This window comes from Cimex lectularius, unplaced genomic scaffold, assembly GCF_000648675.2.
Source record: "Cimex lectularius strain Harlan isolate CLEC.00 unplaced genomic scaffold, Clec_2.1 scaffold76, whole genome shotgun sequence".
Classification (NCBI taxonomy): Eukaryota; Metazoa; Arthropoda; class Insecta; order Hemiptera; family Cimicidae; genus Cimex; species Cimex lectularius.
Window position 1 is genome coordinate 822,447 of NW_019392636.1, and position 20,616 is coordinate 843,062.

A 20,616-nucleotide genomic window follows, 5' to 3' on the forward strand; every position below is an offset into this window, starting at 1 on the left:
TTACTTCGAATATGCGCCCTTAGATGAATTAGGCTCAGTCTGTTGGTAACAACCGATCCTCTAACGTCTCGAAACTTCCGGTTCTTTTGGGTCCCGTCGAAATTTTACATTTTTTTTTAAACAAATTTTCCACAAAAAAAATTACAATAATGTAACAGATCCCATCATGTATCAATGAGCCTGACACAAAATCAAAATGACAATCAAGTGAGTATCGTAGAATGAAATATATTTTAAAATGTAAATTTTATGTTTCATCAAAAAATATTTTTATTATATAATTTCGGAAATTTAAATTAAAAAACGTGCCAACAGAAACGAGGCTCTGTCTAGGCAACTTGCAATTATTTCGTGGCGTGAGGGTTTGCATAGTTTTTTTGACGTTCTAAAATTTTTTAAATAAGCTATTTTATCTAGAATTAATTTATAATTATTGTACGCAATTGTTGACGTTTTTGTAGTAACAAGAAACTAAAGATTACTATAAAATTTAAACAATGTTTGTTCTAAACCTAAATGTATAAGTAATTTCCATTAATAATTATTAAAATAATATATAATATTATTATAATAAACCCCATAGATAATATTATAATTTATTAAGAGATTTACATAAATATATGCTGTCTGGTCGGCTCGAATATAACCGATATTTTAACGAATGGAAACTTTCTACAACTTGCAAAAGTTTTATAATTAAACGATAAATTTGTTTATAATTGATCAATGTTTGTCTCATAATTTGAAATTTAAATGCCAATAAAATTAATGATTAAAAATTGTTTAATGTCGTTAAAATGCTATTGCTTTTTCTTCTAAATGTAAAAGGTTTTGGATTTTACTTTATAAACAATATTTAAATTTATGAACATTAAACACCACTACAAAAATTAAAAAATATAAAAAAATATTTAGATTTTTTCCCATTTAAAGATTTCAGTTAATTCAGAAATTTAAATTAATAAAAAACTATTGTTAATGAACACAAAATAAAATAATAACAGCTTTGATTTAAGCATAAAGTAATTAGAGTAGACAATAAAAAAATAGTACGTTCACTTAGATCACAAGATGAAAAACAAAGTGTTTTAAAATAGTTTTCTCGTTAAAATTTTAGTACTTTTTTTACGCTTATTAAAAATAAAGATTGAAAACTTGGTTAAACAATAATTAACATAATAATTTAAATATAAAATCAGATAGTAAAATATTTTTTATTTTTTTAGTTTTAGTGTAAGGTGAACATCTGGAAATACGTAGAAAATAACGACAAAAACCACAATTACACATTATTTAGCATTTTACCCCCAAAAATACAACGTGTAGATAAATTAAAACTTAAATTGACATTAATTCAGAGTATAAATATGAAATTTTATAGGTATAATGAATAAGCTCCCCAAATAATAGTAATTAATTAATATTTATAAACAATGATTTCACAAAATGGACGTGCGAGTTATAAATCAATTTCGCAAGATGAAACGATAAAATTCGTCTTTGTCCCATACACGGCGTTAAATTCAAATTTGCTCAATTGAAAGTTGGACGTTGGTGGTTTATTTTTTTGATCCACCTTCCAAAGCGTGTTAATTGGGTCTGTTCACGATTTATTTCAGGGCGGAAATTAATTTTTGGATAAAATATATGTTCTCGGTTTGGTGATCAATCGGGTCTTTCCTGCAAACCGATAGATGTAGTTTTCTTTTTCTTTTTTAAAATGAAGTTGTTTGTTAGTAACAGATATTTTTTATAATTTTTTTCTTCGTTCCTCAATTCAAATGTGGCTGTTCGCCTTCTGAAAGTGGCCCCCTTTCGTTTCAACAGCTGGAATGTTTATTTCATTAAGACGAATTCGTGACGTAGGACTTTTAATTCGGCCGACTGCTGACTCTATGCGATTATGTGATCACTTCCTTCGAATAAAAATTAAACCATTTCCCTTCAAATATTTATTCACTCGCAACCTGGGATGTACACGTTGACAGTTTTTTTTAACAAATTCTACAAACATGTTTGAAAAAGAAAAACGATTAGGTCGAATAATTTTTGCCCTACATAAATTTATTTGATTGTAAATACGAAAGTAAATCTCCATTCAAATTCATCCAGATTCAATAAAATAAATTCAAAATATTTATTTGTTTCCTGAACTTGAATTATACACATTACAAATTGCTTTAATGCTATAAAATCTGGATGAAAACAAAACACTCGGCCAGTACCGTACCAGGAAGGCACGTGCCAATACTGGCACTCAGTTTGTTATCGGGTTTAGGCGAGGAGTCTCAGTGCCAAGGCCGTTTGAGGCGAAGTGGAGGGTTCTTGGGATGGGAAGTAGTGTAGGGGGCTTGAGCAGTAAGGTTTAAAAATTTGGAGTGAAACTTGAGGTAGCGAGAACTCTACTTCCACGTCTAAAGGTTCTCATTTATGTATTTTTAAGCCAATTTCCTTTTCTGAACCCCCCCCCCTGATTAGCACATGAGATGACTCGATTTGGTGGTCGTTGAAATATTTTACAAAAAGCAAGTGCACGTGTTTCCCAGATATGGTATTTAAACCTTATAAATTTAAATGAATTTATTGTGATGATTCAAAAATTTAGGTTTGGTGGGCGGAATGTTTTTGATTAAAACCGATGTCGTTTCATGTGTCCCACGGCCGCCTAGAAAATTCAGACGCTTGATGAAATCTGTTTCCATGCCCAAACCTGATGAACATTCAGGTTTGGTGATTAATCGCCATAGATAGACTTAATGAAATTGGTTTCTCAACGAAAACAGAAAGGTTGAAAGATGAACTGTCGTAAAAAAAACCTAAGAAAATTGTTTCGGTCATCAAAATAATAACGAAAAACTCAAGTCTAAATATTTGATCAAACAAATGATATACATAAGAAAAATATAAAACCAGAAAAATTTCGGGAAAAGGTGGCCAAAACATACCGCCCACCAAAATTAAGTTATTTTCTGAACCTTTATAATTTTTTTTAACAAATACTGCTCGCTATTATGACAAAACATGAAAAACTAATTAAAGTATAATTTATTTTATAACCAGATGAAAATATTTGGTCAAACTAACCTAAACAAGCGTGGCTAATAAGGCTATGATTTAATTGTGTTGACTTTTTTATTGAACATAAATCATTTGTATTATTTGTATTGCTATAAATAAACTGTAATATTAGTCCACGTACGTTTTAGTGATTAACTGAGTAAATTACTTCTTTCAATTAATTATTCTTTCTATGTAAGGTCTTGGTTGAGATAAAAAAAAAGTCAGTGTCACGAACGGGATTAATTATTAATTAATTAAATATTCGAAGAAGAATTCTAGTTGATATTGATCGACCTCCGTAGTTTAAACTGATGTATTGGATCTTCTTGAGGTCATTTTGTTGTCATTAAAATGACCTCAAGAAGATCCAATACATCAATTTAATTAAATATTATTTTTATTAATATTTTGACGGTATGGTATTTTAAGTTTGTTGTAAAAAGTATCGAAGAGTTAATACATCTGCATTTTTAAAGGTCGCAAAGTTGGAAAACCTACAGTAGGTCAGCTACAACACACCCCACTGGTCTGTTTATAAACAAAGAAAATCTCTTGTTTAAAAAATCTTATTTAGAAAAAAAGCAACACCCAGTTTACTAGTCTTTTTGAAAACCTCTCTGGAGAAATATATTTCATCCTTTCTCCTCTAATAAAAACCGGCGGATGTCAAATAATTTTATTAATCCTGTCTTTGGTAGCAAAAGCGTGTAAACAGGTCATTCCAATACTTCGAAGGGGGTAGCTTTAGTCCGCCTTCAGACATAATGTCCCCGACAAATCGATCCCCGAAGGGGGTAAAACATCCTAGAAACACTAGAAACATTCACTAGATGCTTTACTGTTAGCCCTGGTTTAGTATTTAATTGTTTGATTGGAATTGCATATCTGAACCCTTAAAATATTTATAGTAGGTATACGGTAGCAGATCTCGTTTGATATGTTTGGCAATTCATAAAACATATACGTATAAAAAATATTATGTATTAATTAACAGAATGTATAGAAACTACATGGTTTATTGTTTAATAGTAAATAAGTGCATTAAATATTCAGTATACATTTACGTAACTGTAGGCATGAAATATACGATGCTACACTGACGACTTCGGAAAAAAGTTTTGCCATCTCTTGAGACTATAGATTTTCTGTTATTTTTAAAATAAACTTGCATAACGTTGAAAGTAAGTGGAAAGTTTCGGAACATGCAGCCCGATGAGGCTTTTTTTTTTAGAGCTTGGAAATTTAAAAGGATCCACTCCGGCCTTACCGGATCTATTGTTGATTGAACTTTTCTTATGGATTTTTGTTAGAATTTATGACCGTGGCTTTAACAAAACGATCTGTTATTTAGGTACGTATTTTTACCGTTTGTTGCCTTTTCAAAATGGCGTTAACCGCATTCGGGCTAAGGATTCGAAGTCATTAAGCATTTGCTTCTCAGTACGTGACATTCTCATCTCGGCCCAATTATTTCGCCAGTTGTATAATTTGTGATCAAGTCCAATGGGTTCAGCATATTCTTTTGCGAGTTTGTCAACTATATCATCCCTTTTTGTCCTAGCACTTGAATTATACCGGATTACTTTTTTTCCCAACTCTTCGATATGTTTTAGGAACTTCGTATAAAAAGTTTGAAAGAAAACTTTTCACAAGTCGCACAAATATTTCGCGGTTCGCATGTATTTTATCGCAGGAGCGAGAACATATGCCACAGCAGACGAGAATATTGGGAATGATCACCATCCACCAAATGATAACGAGTACAGTAAAGAAAATCAATAAATAAATATCTTCAGTGGGATTGAAACTTAAATGGAAAGACAAAAACACCCTAATGGGAGAATATTTTAAATATTTATTTAAACAAAACTTCCAGTCAAACCCGAGTAACAAAAAGATGTGGGAAAAGGGAAAATGTCCTCAGGCAAGTAAGGTACCACCTTCTGTTGACCGATGGATAAGCTACCTGAAAAGAAAAAAAAATATGCGTCACACCCCACTGGAGAGAGTAAGAAAAAATAATTAAATAGGATGGGGATTAAATGTTTCGGGCATAGAGTGCACAAATAAATAAAATCAATACACCCATTCCTAGGGATAAACTGGCCAGAGGACCTGCAAGACTATATAGGCCCAGAACCTTCACTTAGGATATCAAGAAAAAATTCAGAGTACTCCGTTTCAGGATGGATCCACAAAAAACAAAACGAAAAGTAAAATACGCGGTAAACTTATGGTAAAAGAACCCTCACTAACAAGGGGACGACCAGGTTGGTGTGTCACGGATTTGAACCAAAATTTTTTTGGTGACCCTACTACATTCCAAAATATTGGGCAAATATCCACCACTTTTTGAGAATAGGCCCTGGTTTTGCTAAAAAAAATTTGAAAGTTGAAATTTTCCGTTTTTTATATATTCACTTCGCGGACTTACTAACTCAAATCAACTATGTGAATATATCATTTTACAGCACTTTTTATGTAGATTGCAATAAAAATATAGTAAAAATTATAAAAATTTATCAATAATCAAAAAATTTTAAAAAGTCAAATAGTTGTCAAGTAAATTATGTCTTTTTTGTTTTCATGAAACCAACATGAAATTTCGTTTTAGCATATCTAGGCACCCCTAAATATAAATTTTTGTTTTAATTTAAATTTATGAATTTTTCTGAACCCTAAAATTTTTCCGATTTTTAAGAAGTCGTTATCGGAATATTTGATTGAAACAGCTATAATTCAAAACCCGCTAAAAGGATTTTAACGTCAAAAATACCATTTGAAAGAAGAGAAACGTCTTTTTTACGACGTACGTGCCAAAAATTATTTAAAAGAGTTCTATAAGAAAAGACATATATTTTGTCAGAAATTAACCTCATTTTTTAAATGGAAATAATAGTCTGATTTTAATGTTCGACACAGTTATAAACTGCACTAATTAATTTCTTTAAAGCGAATTATCAACCATGAAAATCGTTCTCCAAAATATTTAAAAAAAATTATGTTAAAGCTTGAACTCGGAATGTAAGTCACGCAGAAGGTCGTCAAAAAATTATCCATTATTTCCGCGGAAATCGGTTTTTAAGAATTTCATAAAGCTAGAATCATGACAATGAGGTCAAATCCAAGTTCTGACCATTTTATGGCCTACTTTGTTTATAGAATGTTTTTAAAATATGCAAAAAAGCAGTAATTTGTTGATTTATCTTTTTATATCATCCCAGAATAAAATATTCTGCGTCATAGAACGTTTTTGTTTTTATCTTAACGAATAATTAAATTAATACACCAAACATAACATTTTTTAATCACAAAAAAACTATTTGTGATCATTTAATTGCGTCCAAAATTAAATTTTGAAAAAAGCTTCATTGAATTAAACACTGAGCTACCAGTTTTTATCACATCTCTCCGCCGGTATCCTACCAGCGGAGGTGGAATTAGAGCTTAAAGGAAAAGAAAGAAAATATTTTTTTAAAAATAGTCCTCGGTTACAAATAAATTATACTTGATGTTTATTCAATAATTATTAGTTATAACTTTGAATAGGCTAAACCGATACAACTTCTGTGTCCTGCCGTACTGTTGGTCCGTTTTATTTATTTTTTTAAATATATTTTTTAAATTATTTTAATTGAATGCACTCAGAAGACACGAGCCAAGAGAAACCAGCCAATGCTGTCACTCAATGTGAGGGGTGAAGGGGCAAAGAGGTTTTGAGGCCGATGTCGATTAAGGCGACCACTTTATACATAAGGAGTGGGGTTCTGCCAAGTCATCCAGCGTATCTAATCCCATCTAATCAAACGTCCTCAGACAAATCGTCAAATCTCCCTACTAACCTTAACCTCACTATCCACAACCTCAACATTCCTTTCGTCAACGAACTGATCCATTCCAGGTTCGAAATATTTCACCCTAACTTCTCGATTCATCCGAAGCCTACTGCTCGAACTCTGTCTACACATTCCTACCAACCACTGGCTGGCTTGTCTTGGCTTGCTTCTTCCGGGTGCAGCGCTGTCATTAGCGTTAGTTCTGTGATCGTGTGAAAAAACGGTTTGTGATCACATTTGTCAGGTGAACGGGGTTCTTGTATAGAAGAAAACGAACGGTTTTAACACAGTTTGCAAATTTATTTGAATGTCTTAGCAAACACAGGACGACTGCGCAAGCCCTTTCTAATTACCGTACAAGATGGTGGGAGCAATATATTTAATGCCATCTATAATAATTAATACTTTCAATTAATTAATGTTTATGTAAGGTATTGGTTGAAATGAAAAAGTTAGTGGGATTCGAACCCACGACCTTCGGCTAAATACGCCGATGCTCTACCACTTTAGCTATCGTGACTTCGATCCACTCAGACACCAACTTATCATCTCAATCTACTTTTCGAATTTTCCCTCATTTTTGCCTTTTTTCGAATCCCTTAATCGAAATTTGAATTAATTAATTGAAAGAAGTTATTTGGTCAATCGGACCACGAAATGTAATGGAATAAATAATACTATTATTCCCCAAATAATAAATTCTGTCGATTTTTTTATCTAACAGCATTTATAAAATGTACTAGTAATTATGGGTAAAAATAATATATTTAAAAAATAAAGATAACAGACCAACAGTTCGGCATGACACAGACGTTGTACGGGTTTAGCCTATTCTAAGTTATTAAAATTTATATATATTTAATAATTATTGAATAAACACTTCTTTACTTAATTTTGTCTAACTGCTGTACAAGAACAATAAACTGGGTCGAGGTTTTGTCTAACAAGATTTATAAAATGTACTAAAATAATTTAAAAAAATATATTTATAAAATAAAGAAAACGGACCAACAGTTCGGCATGACACAGATGTTGTACGGGTTTAGCCTATTCTAAGTTATAACTAATAATTATTGAATAAACACTTCTTTCCATTTAATGTTATTTAATTTTCTGTTTCTAAATCACTTAAAAAATTGTCCTTAAAACCCCACTTAAAATGTATCTGTATTTATATTAATTGACTTAAGTTTAAATATGTATGTTTATGTAGGGGATATTTTTATTTCATTTATTTGAAATTACTCCCAGCTGTTTTCTTTTTTCATTTGTATGTTTCTATATTTCACCAAGTGTACTCTTAAGGTTAAAAGCCACATGAATGGATGCTACTGAGTGATTACTGATTTATATTAAGCTCAAATATGTGCACTTCTTACAGTTGTTACGATCACGGGTGGACCGCGAGTCAAGGAGGGAAGTCAAAACCCGTCCAACCGAAAGGATCCCGGAAGGGCGAAGTTAGAAATACTTTTAAATTAGCTAATATTGTTTGTTTAATTGGTGGGGGATTATCAATATTTAAATTTTAATTATAATTTATTTGTAACCAAGAATTATTTTTTCAATACTGTCTTTCTTTTCCCTTTATCTTTTACTCTACTCTTTCTACTCTCTAATTCCACGTCCGCTGATGGGAAATCGGCGGAGATAGGGTGACAAAAACTGGACTTTAATTCACAACAATGAAGCTCTTTTAAAAATCTAATTTTGATCGCAATTAAATGATCATAAATCGTTATTTGGAGAAAAAAAAATGTTTTTGGTGGAGTGATTTCATTGTTGGTTAAGATAAAAACAAAAATGTTCTATGACACAAAATATTCTAATTTGCTACAATTTAAAAAGATAATTCTACAAAATACTGTTTTATTTTGCATATTTTAATGTACATTTTGTAAGCAAAGTAGGTCAAAACTTGGATTTGACCTCATTGTAGTGATTCTAGCGTTATGAAACCCTTAAAGAAATTGTCAAATGCATTTTATTACTATTAAATATTAAAATTAGACTATTATTTCCTTTTAAAAAATTAGGTTAATTTCTGACAAAAATATTTTCTTAGAGAAATCATTTATATATTTTTATAGTACGCACGTCGTTAAAAAGCTAACGTTTTTCTTCTTTTTGTTTTTAAAATCCTTTTAGCCGATTTATTATATTAATTATATTCCGAGAACAACTTCTTAAAAATCGGAAAAATTTTTGGGTTCAAAAAATCGATAAATTTAAATTTAAAAAAAATTATATTTAGGAGTCTCTACAGGTGCTAAAACAAAATTTCATATTAGTTTCACGAAATTTTTTTTAACCGACTTTACTTGAAAAATATTTGGTTTTAGAAATTTTTTGGTTATTGATAAATTTTGATAGCTTTTACTATATTTTTACAAAAAATTATGTCAAATGATATATTCACATAGTTGATTGGAGTAAGTTGACGGCGAAATAAAAATATTAAACAACGAAAAATTTCACCTTTCAAATTCTTTTAGCTGGGGCCTATTTACAAGTAGTGGCGGATTGATGTCCGATATTTTCGAGTGTAGAATCATTAAAAAAAAGTTTGGTCCAAATCCGTGAAACACCAACCTGGTCATCACCTTGTAAGCCTGTCCACTAGAGAGGACTAGAGTCAGAGTAGTAAGATTATTTTGCAGAAATGACACCTCAGAAAACACCTACGCAACATGGGTATTCATGATGACCCCAATTGTAGGTTGATTGAACTGAATTTAATTTGAACTGAGTTTAGGATTGNTGACACCTCAGAAAACACCTACGCAACATGGGTATTCATGATGACCCCAATTGTAGGTTGACTGAACTGAATTTAATTTGAACTGAGTTTAAGATTGCCAGGCAGCGCAAATTCAAAGCTAGCTCGATTTATACCAAACGTATGCGCAAATCACTCTCTTCATGGCTCCACACAAAAATAGAGAGAATCGAAGAAGCGGATGCCAAAGAGGGTGCTCACGGCTGATAGGTACTGAACCCTTTTGTGGTACAAGGAGCCATACTATCAACTACTATCTTAGGAAGACATGGCGAAATTGAGTAAAAAATAGAATTCACAGGGCGCAAACAATTTAAAAATCTCCTGGCGAGAATTGAAAAGAAACTACAGAATGCATTAAAGGAAAAAAGGAAAGACTCCAAATCCTAACTGGATACTTAATGGACTTGGTTAGTTAAGAAAGATAGACATGAGTCAACATGTTACGGTGCAGATTCTATAGTAGAAGTCAAAGAGGCAGAAGAGACCCCACCGATGAACAGATGGTGGTGCCACGCTTATCCGCAGGAAAAAATAATTTAGGACATAGCACGAAACCGAAGAAGAAATACCACTTCTCAAATCGTGCCAAATCAAATTCGTCGATGAATTGGGACGTACCGGTATGCTATAGGCACAGAATAGGGGGTACAATAGCTCTCAAGGGCGCGGTATGCCAATTCCTATCAATAATTCAAGGGTTTTAACTTTATTTTATATTGCCAACAAGTTATATTAAAACATCAAAGTGCAAGACGCCTAATTGTGAGCCGAGATACTATTAATATTTGGAATAAGGTCTTCTAATCATGCTTTTATGGTTTCCAATGTATGAAGCATTTTTCCATTAGTGGGCTATTGTTCGAAACGAGTAATAACCTGAGGGAGCAAGGTCCGGATGTGTAATGCACATTAGAAGCTAGATGACGCCCATTTCGGAAAGTTTTTTGAAAAATTTGCAAGGAGAAACAAAACCTTTCTATTCTCCAGTGCTTGGAAGAACAACTTAAACCTAAGTTTTTTTTTTAGTTTTAACATAAATTTTCTAACAGAGTTTAGTTTTTTTAATTAAAGAGTTTTCTAACTAATTGAAAGCTTAAAGCTGGGAACAATGAAATTCAAGGCTGTTTAATAAAATTAATCCTAATTCTTTTTCAGATCTTATGTTCCCAGTATATTATTAACAACATTGCTTTTAANTGAAGATGATCTCAATAATAGATCGAAACGTTGGCACGATAAAGAAAATGTTTTTCTGAAACCTACATCACACCAGACCGCATCTCACGATATCTGAATAATTATCGATTAACGGTCACTAATCTCCACACATTTCTGCAAGGTGTAATGTACATTAGAAGCTAGTTGATGCCCATTTGTTGATGACGCGGAAAGTTGTTTGAAAAATTTGCAAGAAGAAACAAAACCTTTCTATTTTCCAGTGCTTGGAAGGACAACTTAAACTTAATTTTTTTTTTTTAACATAAACTTTCTTCTAACAGATTTTTTTTTTATTAAAGAGTTTTCTAACTAACTGAAAGCTTGAAGCTGGGAACCAATGAAATTCATGGCTGTTTAATAAAACTAATCCTAATTCTTTTTCAGATCTTATGTTTCCAGTATATTATTAACAACATTGCTTTTAATTAGTTTAACAATATCGTCTGCAGCAGGTTGGTTTTAATGTGTGACTCGAGAAACGACTATTTGTCTAATTTTCCCTTTTGTTCCTAGACCTATCTAATGAGTTGGTGACGGAAGATAAACTAGGCCTCTGCTCGGGGTACATGCCCGGCGATGACGATCTACAGGGTTTAGATCTGATAAGGAAGTACAAGCTGGATTCCCTCCAGCAGTGGAACAAGGGCGTCGGCAGGGTACGAGGCTCGAACGCAGTACAGACAGCATTCCGACTTGAAAGGGATGCAATGCTCACACTACCGACTAGGTGAGGTTCATTAAATGAAGGAAGATTTCGGAGTTCGGATAGTTGTGGTCTACCTATATACGTTTGGCCTGCTAGATACGTTTAGTCAACCAAAATACAGGCCCACCTCACTGACCACGTGAAGAAATCCCAGAAGAAGGAAGTTTGCCTTCTTGCGACAGGAAATCCAATAGTTGAGTCGAAGGCATCGTAGCATCAGAATGTTTTCAAATCCTTCCATAGAATGTAGGAGTATGTATGTCTCTTTGACATTTACTCTAAAATCCTTTTTTAAAAAAGATAGTTCCTACTCACAGTAAGTGTGAGATAAATAATTACAAGCGGTAGAGAAATAAAAACGAGAGAAAAGAACACTTGCCTAAATCGAAATTTTTTTCGGAATTTAAGGACCATCTAAAAGAACAAAACATAATTTCAATTCAAATTTAAATACAACAGTTACATAGTTTCAACAAAGGGAGAGAACTAGATTGGTTTGAGAAATTTGAAATTAAAAAATTTAAAATTGAACATGAAGAAACTTACTGTGAGTAGGAACTATCTTTTTTAAAAAAGGATTGAACACCGCACTCACTCCATCATTCATCATTTCTATTTACTCTAAAATTTCCTTAGATATTGTACATCTGTCTTTTTATAACACTTATAAAAAAATTCAATTAATTAATTTTTAAGTAAGTTATTGGTTGTCAGTGTCACGAGCGGGATTCGAACCCACGACCTTCGGCTAAATACGCCGCTGCTCTACCACTTGAGCTATCACGACTTCGATCCACTCGACTTATAAAAATATTTAAAGTCAGAAATATTAGATGACTATAAACGATTGGTTTGGATAATTCTTTCAGGAAAGTAACCCATTTTGGCAAAGTTCCCGGATATCATTAATGAAGTTGACTAATGAATCATGAATGCATGATAAGAAATTAACTTTTTTTTTCTTGCTGGACTGGAAGAGAGGGTTGTTTGTCTTTTCCCTCTGGCCTTATAACGTACTGTGCTGTTATGCTTTTTCGGCCCTATTTAGCTGACCTTGTGCCTACGGATTTTCACTTATTACGTGCTCTGAGAAATTAGTTTAATGGGAACCACTTCGATCGTAGGAAGGCTGCCAAAACCGGCGCTGAGTTCCTTTTCTTGTAGAAAGTACCATCCTTGAAGATGGTAAAGCGGAAGTGCAACAAAATGAGACATTATCGATTAAAAGATTTTTCGATTCATTTACAAAAATGAATCGGTTTTTTTTTAAATTATCTAATGTAGAATAAAAATGAAAACGTTTGTGAACGTGAATGAAATTTTTGCTTTCAGGGAGATATTTCCAACCGGACTGCCGGACCAGTTTTCTTTGGTGATGACGCTGCGAAGCAGGAAACTGGCTAAGGCCCCATGGCATCTAATCCGTATCGAGGATGATGTGGGAAAGATTCAATTTCTAATCGCGCTCAACCCAAGAAAAAGGGCTATAGAAATATGGATAAAAGATTTGAATGGAGAACTCAGGCATAACGCATTCCTTGAAGTTCAAGTAAGCGCATAAAAATAAACGTTTTAATTTTATATATGTATTTAGTACACATAATTGACCTAATTAATTATTTTAATTAATTGTACTTTTTATCTAAGGTCTTGGCTGGAATGAAAAAGCTAGTGTCACGAGTGGGATCCGAACCCACCCCCTGAAAATATGGCCAAAAAGGGAAAATTCGCAAGGCTGTAAGTTGAGGAGCTGGTGACAGAGTGAACCGAAGTGATTAGAGCAGCGGCATATTTAGCCAAAGGTCGTGGGTTCGAATCCCGCTCTTGACACTAGCTTTTTCATCTCAACCAAGACGTTAGAAAAAAAGTATAATGAATAAAATAAGTTCTAATTTTAATTGTATTTTTATTATTATCAACGTTAGTAACAGTTAACACTATTCGTTTGCCTAAAGACAGCGAATATAACTAATATAGACATTTTTCTACATAAAACAACGTTTTTTCTCGAATTTAACATGGATCGTTGTATTTTTAAGCCATTTCCAAGCTAGGACATTGTAGTAAATTCAATAACGCAAGCAATTTAAGCAAACAGTTGTTAAAACAATAATCTTCTGCTCAATAAAAAATGTAAATACTCTGGCTCTTTTGATTCATATCTTTGTCATTCAATACTTCTGTTAGTATTTCTACACTAAATTTGCTCCTTTATTCGTACCTTTGTCATTCTCCAATTTTATTTGTCATTCTCCACTTCGCTTCGTGTCTTTTTCGTTCACCACTTTTCTTTGTTATTCGCAACTTTCCTTTGTTTTTTCATTCGAAACTACTCTTGATCCTTTGTTCAAATTTTTCAATTTTTGTCATTCGTCAATTTTCTTTGTCATTCACTACTTCTCTTTGTATTTCGCCCCCAAGTCTTGATCCTTTGTCTTTCACCAATTTTATTTGTTATTAGCCATATCTCTTAAAATGTCTTTTCGTTTCTTTGTCTTTCAGCAATTTTATTTGTTATTGGCCAATACTCTTGATCTTTTCATTGGTATCTTTGTCATTCGCTACTTCCCTTTGTTTTGTTTTTTCGCTCTTACTCTTGATGTTTTGATCCGTATGTTTGTCATTCGCTACTTGGTCATAAACTACTCCCCTTGGTTTTTTCTTTTGCAACTACTCTTGATCCTTTGATTGGTTTCTTTGTCAATCACTAAAATTATCTTTGATATTCAAAACTTCTCTTTGTTTCGTTTTCGTTCATCACCAGTTTTCTTTGTTGTTAGTTAGGTACGTTTATTGACCCATCGCTTCGTATTTTTATCATTCACCAATTTTCTTTGTCATTCGCTACTTCCCTTTGTTTTTCCGTTTTTGTTCTTTCTTTTTAGGCTTAAGACTTTCATCTTCATTACAAGATGCGTGAATCTTGTTGTACGTTGTAGTCACATTGGTTAAAAAATTATTATTTAATTAGAATTAAAGGAGTAATATTGCGATAAGTTAGGTGAAACATAGGTAATAAACATAAAGTTAGGTGAAACTTTAAGAACAATTAAAAATTCTTTCTTTTTTTTAAATGTTTTTGTTTTTGATTTTTTAAAACCTTTCATAAAAATATATATTTCATCCAGTCTGATAATGAAACACCTTGCAACATGCTGGGAATATAACGCCGAAAGATTTGCTGATCGGATGAACGAAAACGAAAGCAAGGGTAGAACAAAGAAGGTTGAAGTGAAGTAATGTGAAAAACATGATTCCAGTAACCTTTTCTCATTGAATCGATATCACCGTTGAAGGTTCGACCCAGAAAACGGCGTTGCTGCTTAAAATGTTCACACTTGCGTGCAGCGTTTCGCAATAAACTGGTGTCTTTGTATTCTGTGTGCGACAAACGAAGAGAATAGTCAAATCTCGGCTGGTTTACCAGCTAGATATGATAATTCGTATATTTTTAGTTGATTGAAGATTTTTTGCATTTCGGATCGTGAAGTTTGCCTATTTTCTAGATTATTTTGTTCTTTTCTAAAAATATTGCTTACACGGAATATCTTTAACATATACAAATAATATATTATTTTACATCGAGATTATCCTTATTTACATAAATATTTAACAAGATGGATAATATCTCTGGGCGTCTTGAGATGAACGACTGAAACTTCGTTAACACTAAAGGTCAATTCGACACGACAAAAGCAGATGTTATTCTGAAATATTAATTAGCAGAGTTGCCATTCTAATTTTGACATCTCATTTTCAACTGTCGGAGAATGATTATAAGAAATTTTGAAATATGCGACATTTTAACGTTAAATTTTTGGTTTGGTTACAAGCTGAAAAGTTTAATTAACAAAAACAACTATTTTGTTTCATTTACAATGACCGTCTTTTATTTAGATTTCCACTGTTTTGTAATTTTCCTGTACCCAAAAATACCAATTTCCAGTGATTCTCATTCCTGTCCTTTGTTCTTTTTACAAGTATCGAAAATAGGGCCTTTTAAAAAAAATCCATGTTTTTCAATTTTAATGAAGTGAGTGAAAGAATAAAAGCAAGTAGCAAAAAGAGAGAGAGAGAGAGAGAGAGAGAGAGAGAGAGAGAGAGAATGGAAGTGGCCACGATAAGGAGAGGGTGAAAGAGCATGCAAAGATAATGAGAATGAGGGAGAGAGTAAGAGAAATAAAGAGAAAAGTGGGAACAGAGAGAAGGGGAAATAAGAGAGGGAGAAAGAATGAAGAAAAAACAGAATAAAGGGAAGAGGCAGAAAGAGAGAGAGAGAGAAAGAGAGAGAGAGAGAGAAAGAGAGAGAGAGAGAAAGAGAATGAAGTGAAAGAAAGAACAAAAATAAGAAGGAGAAATAAAGTGAGAAAGGGAACAAGAGGAATGAGAAGAGAGATAAGCGAATGACTGAACAAAATGAGAAGAGTGGGAGAATGAGAGAAATAAAAAGAGGAGTAAGAGAAATAGACATTGATTGACAAAAATAATAAAATCAAGAGGCAAAAAGAAAGAGTAAGTATGAGAAAGAGGAGAGAGAGAATGGATTGAGAAAAAGAATAAAATCAAGAGGCAAAAAGAAAGAGGAGAGAGAGAATGAAGTGACAGAAAGAATAAAAGTAAGAGGGAGAAAGAGACCGGGAGATGGAAAAGAGCAAAAGGGAAAAGTAAGAGAGAGGAGGAGAGAGAAATAATGAAATTAATTGTGAGAATGATAAAAATAAAGAAGGGAGGAGAGAGAAGGTGGAAAAGAAATAAAACTATCGATACTTTTGCAAGAAATTAGTAGGGTATTTGAAAAATTGAAATCAGGTCACTTTAAAATTCATTAACTCAAATGAAATAGCATGTCAATGCTATTATTCTTTTATTAAACTGTTTACAAATTGAAAAATTATAGTGAGCCAATGTATGGTATGTCCTAGAAGAGTTAATGGTTTAAAAAGAACTGATAAATGACCTTTACGTGTTTAGCTTTTTGGCTAGTAACAAACGGTTTTATAATCCATAATTTTGGTACATATGCACACCTAACTGAAATTAAATTGTAACAAAAGATTAAAAACAAATAAATGGACGGTCATTTAAAGGGGAGCTTTTCTTCTCTTTTTCTTTTCTTTTCAATAAAATACAAGATTCAGTGATTGATTTCCTGTTTTATTGGAAGTGCTCATTTTATATTTTAAAACGAGTTTGTTTTCACTGTTATTGAAAAGAGGAAATTAGGTTGAAAATCAATAGATGGAAACACCTTTTTTTACGAAAAATGATTTGTAAGACGAGAAGTGAGAGTTCAATTTAAACAGTACCTCCTTCGGAAATGAATTAATTTTTGCGATTTGTAACCGGAAGGTTTGTGAAAAATCATTTTTCGAAAAATTTAGATTTAAAATAATAGAGAGATTAAACAAGAAAAGGAAAAACATCCTAGAAGCTGACTGATTATAGTTAATGCAACACAGAAGAAACTACCTGTTTTAAGACAAATTAATTATAAATTCAAATTCTCTGTCAAATTCTGACAGGCTGTCGAAATTTTTTTTTGCCCACGTGAACGTTCTGTTTTGTCAAATTTTCGTATTCAGTTTCTTAGATTGGCAACGAGAAGTGTGTGAGGGACTACATGGTGCATGGCACGCAGGGGGTTGCGTGTACGTGATGGACTAAATGGAAATGTTTGACCAAGAAAACTACAAAACTTCTCAACATTTTCTAAACTCGGCGGGATGTATAAGTTAGAATCGAGTATTGACGAGCATAAATATGTTTCTATGCAGTTTATCCAAATACGATTGGGACGAATAATCTGGATCTCGATATGGTCTGGATGAAAAGATACAAACTCAACTCTTATCTGCCAAATTTTCGACGCATTGTAAGGTCATGATCAGGGAAAACAATCTTAATGACGTATAAAAATTAAAATATATAAGTTTTTAATAGATAGTTTCAAATTTCTTTGAACACAGATTCAGTCCCAACATTGGCAAGGAATGTGATAATGGGACTGTTGGGAACTCAGATTGTTTAATTGATTTATCTGAATACTGATTTATATATAAAACCAAATTTTAAAAATATTAGTGTCTTTATTAGTTAAAAAATAAACATATGTTAATGCGCCCGATATTTACGACTGGAGATCGATAGTGGCCTACATTTTACGTTTCTCTAGGCTAAAATGAAAATCAATGAGTTAATGGGTTGGCCAGTAATAAATCTCAATGAGATATCATTATCAACTAGCTTCAACTGTAACAAAAGCAAGAATTACGACACTTCTTACTTTACTTCGGAATGCGAGCGTCCTTTTTCCTTCCTATTTAGTTCGTTGACCTATTAAATTTTATGTGTAATTTTTTTTTTCTCTTGAGATGGACCCGTCCGAGCGTAACGCTTAATTTACGACCAAAGGGTAATTCCTTTGAATGTCTTTTGTTAATGCTTTCGGTACATAACGCTCGATTACAAGCATATCAGACTATACGTAAACCCTTAGCTAAATAAGTTTTTCTTACTACTTTCCCAACATCGATCCGAATTTATGACCTTGCCAACCTCTAGCTTGCTGCTGTAAACTATTTTCAAGGTAATACACCTAATCGTACCTCCACGCTCGTTTTGAGCCAGCGGAAATATATTTTCAAGCAAATAACTCCAAACCTTCGATAAAAAAACATCAATTTTATAAACCCATGAAATCCCCCTTCTAATGTCGAGTATTTTTCAATACAATCAATCCTCTGGCCGACTTTCTGACATATTGATTTTTTAATCAAGGTCATTTGTTTCTTTTTACAATCCAAAAACATCTTCGTATCAAATTGTAACAGTGTATCATAAGTTTGACAATAGTTTTTTTGCATATCAAAGCACAATTTATCCATGTTCATTGGTTGTTGGTACGTCGTGGATGATACAATTCGCGCTATTTGCCTAATCGTATAAAATCACAGGCGAAAAAGCAGTTTACTGCTGATAGTTTTAGCATAAGACGAAGAAAAAACACCAAAAGAACTTTTTTTTTAAATCAACTCTTTGTCAAACATAGTTTATGCTGTGAGAATTCAGTTACTGGTGATGGGTGTTGGTCTGCGATTGCTGAACCGGCATAGGGCCACTTATTGGGTCTGCCTTCACTTGCTGCAGATCTCCCGACGACACGATGTGACCCTTGTCCAGTATGAGTTCACCGACTCGCAGATCATCACCCATCATCAACTCTAACACAGTCAGTCAGGCCCCTTTACTTAAAAGGTATGTACATAAAACAACCCGCGGGTGAAGGCAAACCCTATGGCGTTTCAGGATTCTATATAGCATACTGTTTAAATCAATAATCGAAAAGGACGATTCACTCACAAACTACCAAATGATTGCGTTTTAGAAACATTTGGTATAATCAATTCATATTCGAATATTCCCGCTAAAGACTGTGCAAAATTAATAGGACAAAAATTATCGAGAACTCCAAGTTGTCAAAAACGATTAGTAGACCTTTTAAAATGGGGCTACAATGAAACTACCGTAAATTTAACAATAAATTGTATGAAATATTGTTACCAATGGGGTCGATATTATACTCACTTTGCGGTGAAATATTTATGAACCACTTCGAAAAACTTCTATTTGAATCAAACTATTTAATAATTAAATACGTTCTCTTTTGGGAATCGTTATGTAGACGATATTTTGTTTATATGGGCCGGGAACCCTAGAATATTTAAGAAAATTTCTCCAATTAATAAATTCTTTACATTCTAACATTATATTATTAATAGGTAAAAAAATGGTTGTTTAAACTATCAAGAGTTAAATATTTATATTATACATAATTTAATTGAAGTAGACATATACAGAAGACCCATAGCGTCCATGTGCTTAATAAGCCCATAAGGCTGCTGGATTTATTTGGCTAATAGAACGTTTGTTAAAAGTCCTTCTAAAATCAGTTAATTAAGAAAGACAGTTGGAAGTAGAAACATCCTTTTTAACTAGTGAATTGATATACTCACTCCATCATAATTATTTTTATTAATACTGTTTAATTTGTGTTAATAAATTTGATTATGGTCTAATAACATTTTCTCAAATATTGCTAATTTCTGATAAATTTCTTAAAAACCTATGTGTGTAAAGAGTGTGTGAGAGAAAGAGAGAGAAGAGAGGAGAGGAGAGGAGAGAGAGAGAGAGAGAGAGAGAGAGACAAAAGAGAGAAAGAGAGAAGGAGTGAGATGGAAAGGAGAGAAAGAAAGGGAGAATTTAATTCCTCAGGTGGAATTAGGAGGTGAGAGAAGAGAGAGAGGAGGAAGATTAAGAAAAGTGAGATAAAATGATGAAAGTTGAGGGAGGAAGAGAGAGTAGGCGAGAAGCGAGAGAGGGAGAAAATTAAATTGAGAAGGAGAAATAGAAAATACTAAGAGAGAGTGAGAAATATAAGGAGAGAATAAAGTGAGAGAAAGAAGGAAATTAAGAGGTAGAAACATAGAGTGCAAATGAGAGAGAACAAAAGTGAGAGGAAGGACAAAAGTAAGAGGGTGAAAAAGAGTATGAAAGAGAGAGAGTGTGTGAGGGAAGGAAGGAGAGGTAGAGAGAAAGGAAGAGTGCGAATTTAATTCCCTAGCTCAAATTAATGGGTGAGAAAACTAGAAGAATTCAGGAGTTCAGGAATCTTGGTTCGATTGTTTGCATTGTTCAATGTTTTATGATTTGCCTTCCGCAAAACAATATGCAGAAACACTCGTTACCCAGTGGTCTGATTCTCAACCATTTTGAAGACATTTAATAGCAATTTTACCTTTTGGCTTCAAAGAAAATTCATTTTCTACTGAAAAACGTTTTCTATGGAAAAAACATTTTCCAGATTTAACATGTTATTTTTGCAAAACTTCAAAAAAAATTTCTATATTGCATAGTTTTGGAGAAAAGCAGGAGTACACTAGTACATTACAAGTAGTCATATAAATTATACTAATCTTTAACTATGAAATAATATACATACATATATACATGTGACA

General features: G+C 32.7%; 2 protein-coding genes across 3 annotated transcripts in view; one reads left to right on the top strand and one right to left on the bottom strand.

Annotated features, from left to right (window-relative positions):
• LOC106669887 (collagen alpha-1(IX) chain-like) overlaps positions 1-20,616 on the top strand; it is a 25,618-nt gene continuing 5,002 nt past the window's right edge. Inside the window, exons 1-4 of one of the 2 annotated variants that reach the window (XM_014399730.2) lie at positions 1-207; positions 11,281-11,348; positions 11,410-11,623; positions 12,935-13,151. In XM_014399730.2, the coding sequence (XP_014255216.1) occupies positions 197-207; positions 11,281-11,348; positions 11,410-11,623; positions 12,935-13,151 (510 nt within the window). In that variant the 5' untranslated portion in view covers positions 1-196. The remainder of the gene's footprint in view (positions 208-11,280; positions 11,349-11,409; positions 11,624-12,934; positions 13,152-20,616) is intronic. The other variant, XM_014399729.2, reaches the window with a different exon arrangement.
• Positions 4,920-20,616, bottom strand: part of LOC106669891 (heparan sulfate glucosamine 3-O-sulfotransferase 6) — a 27,568-nt gene continuing 11,871 nt past the window's right edge. The window contains exon 6 of the mRNA XM_024226248.1: positions 4,920-5,026. Within this exon, the coding sequence (XP_024082016.1) occupies positions 4,937-5,026 (90 nt within the window). The 3' untranslated portion in view covers positions 4,920-4,936. The remainder of the gene's footprint in view (positions 5,027-20,616) is intronic.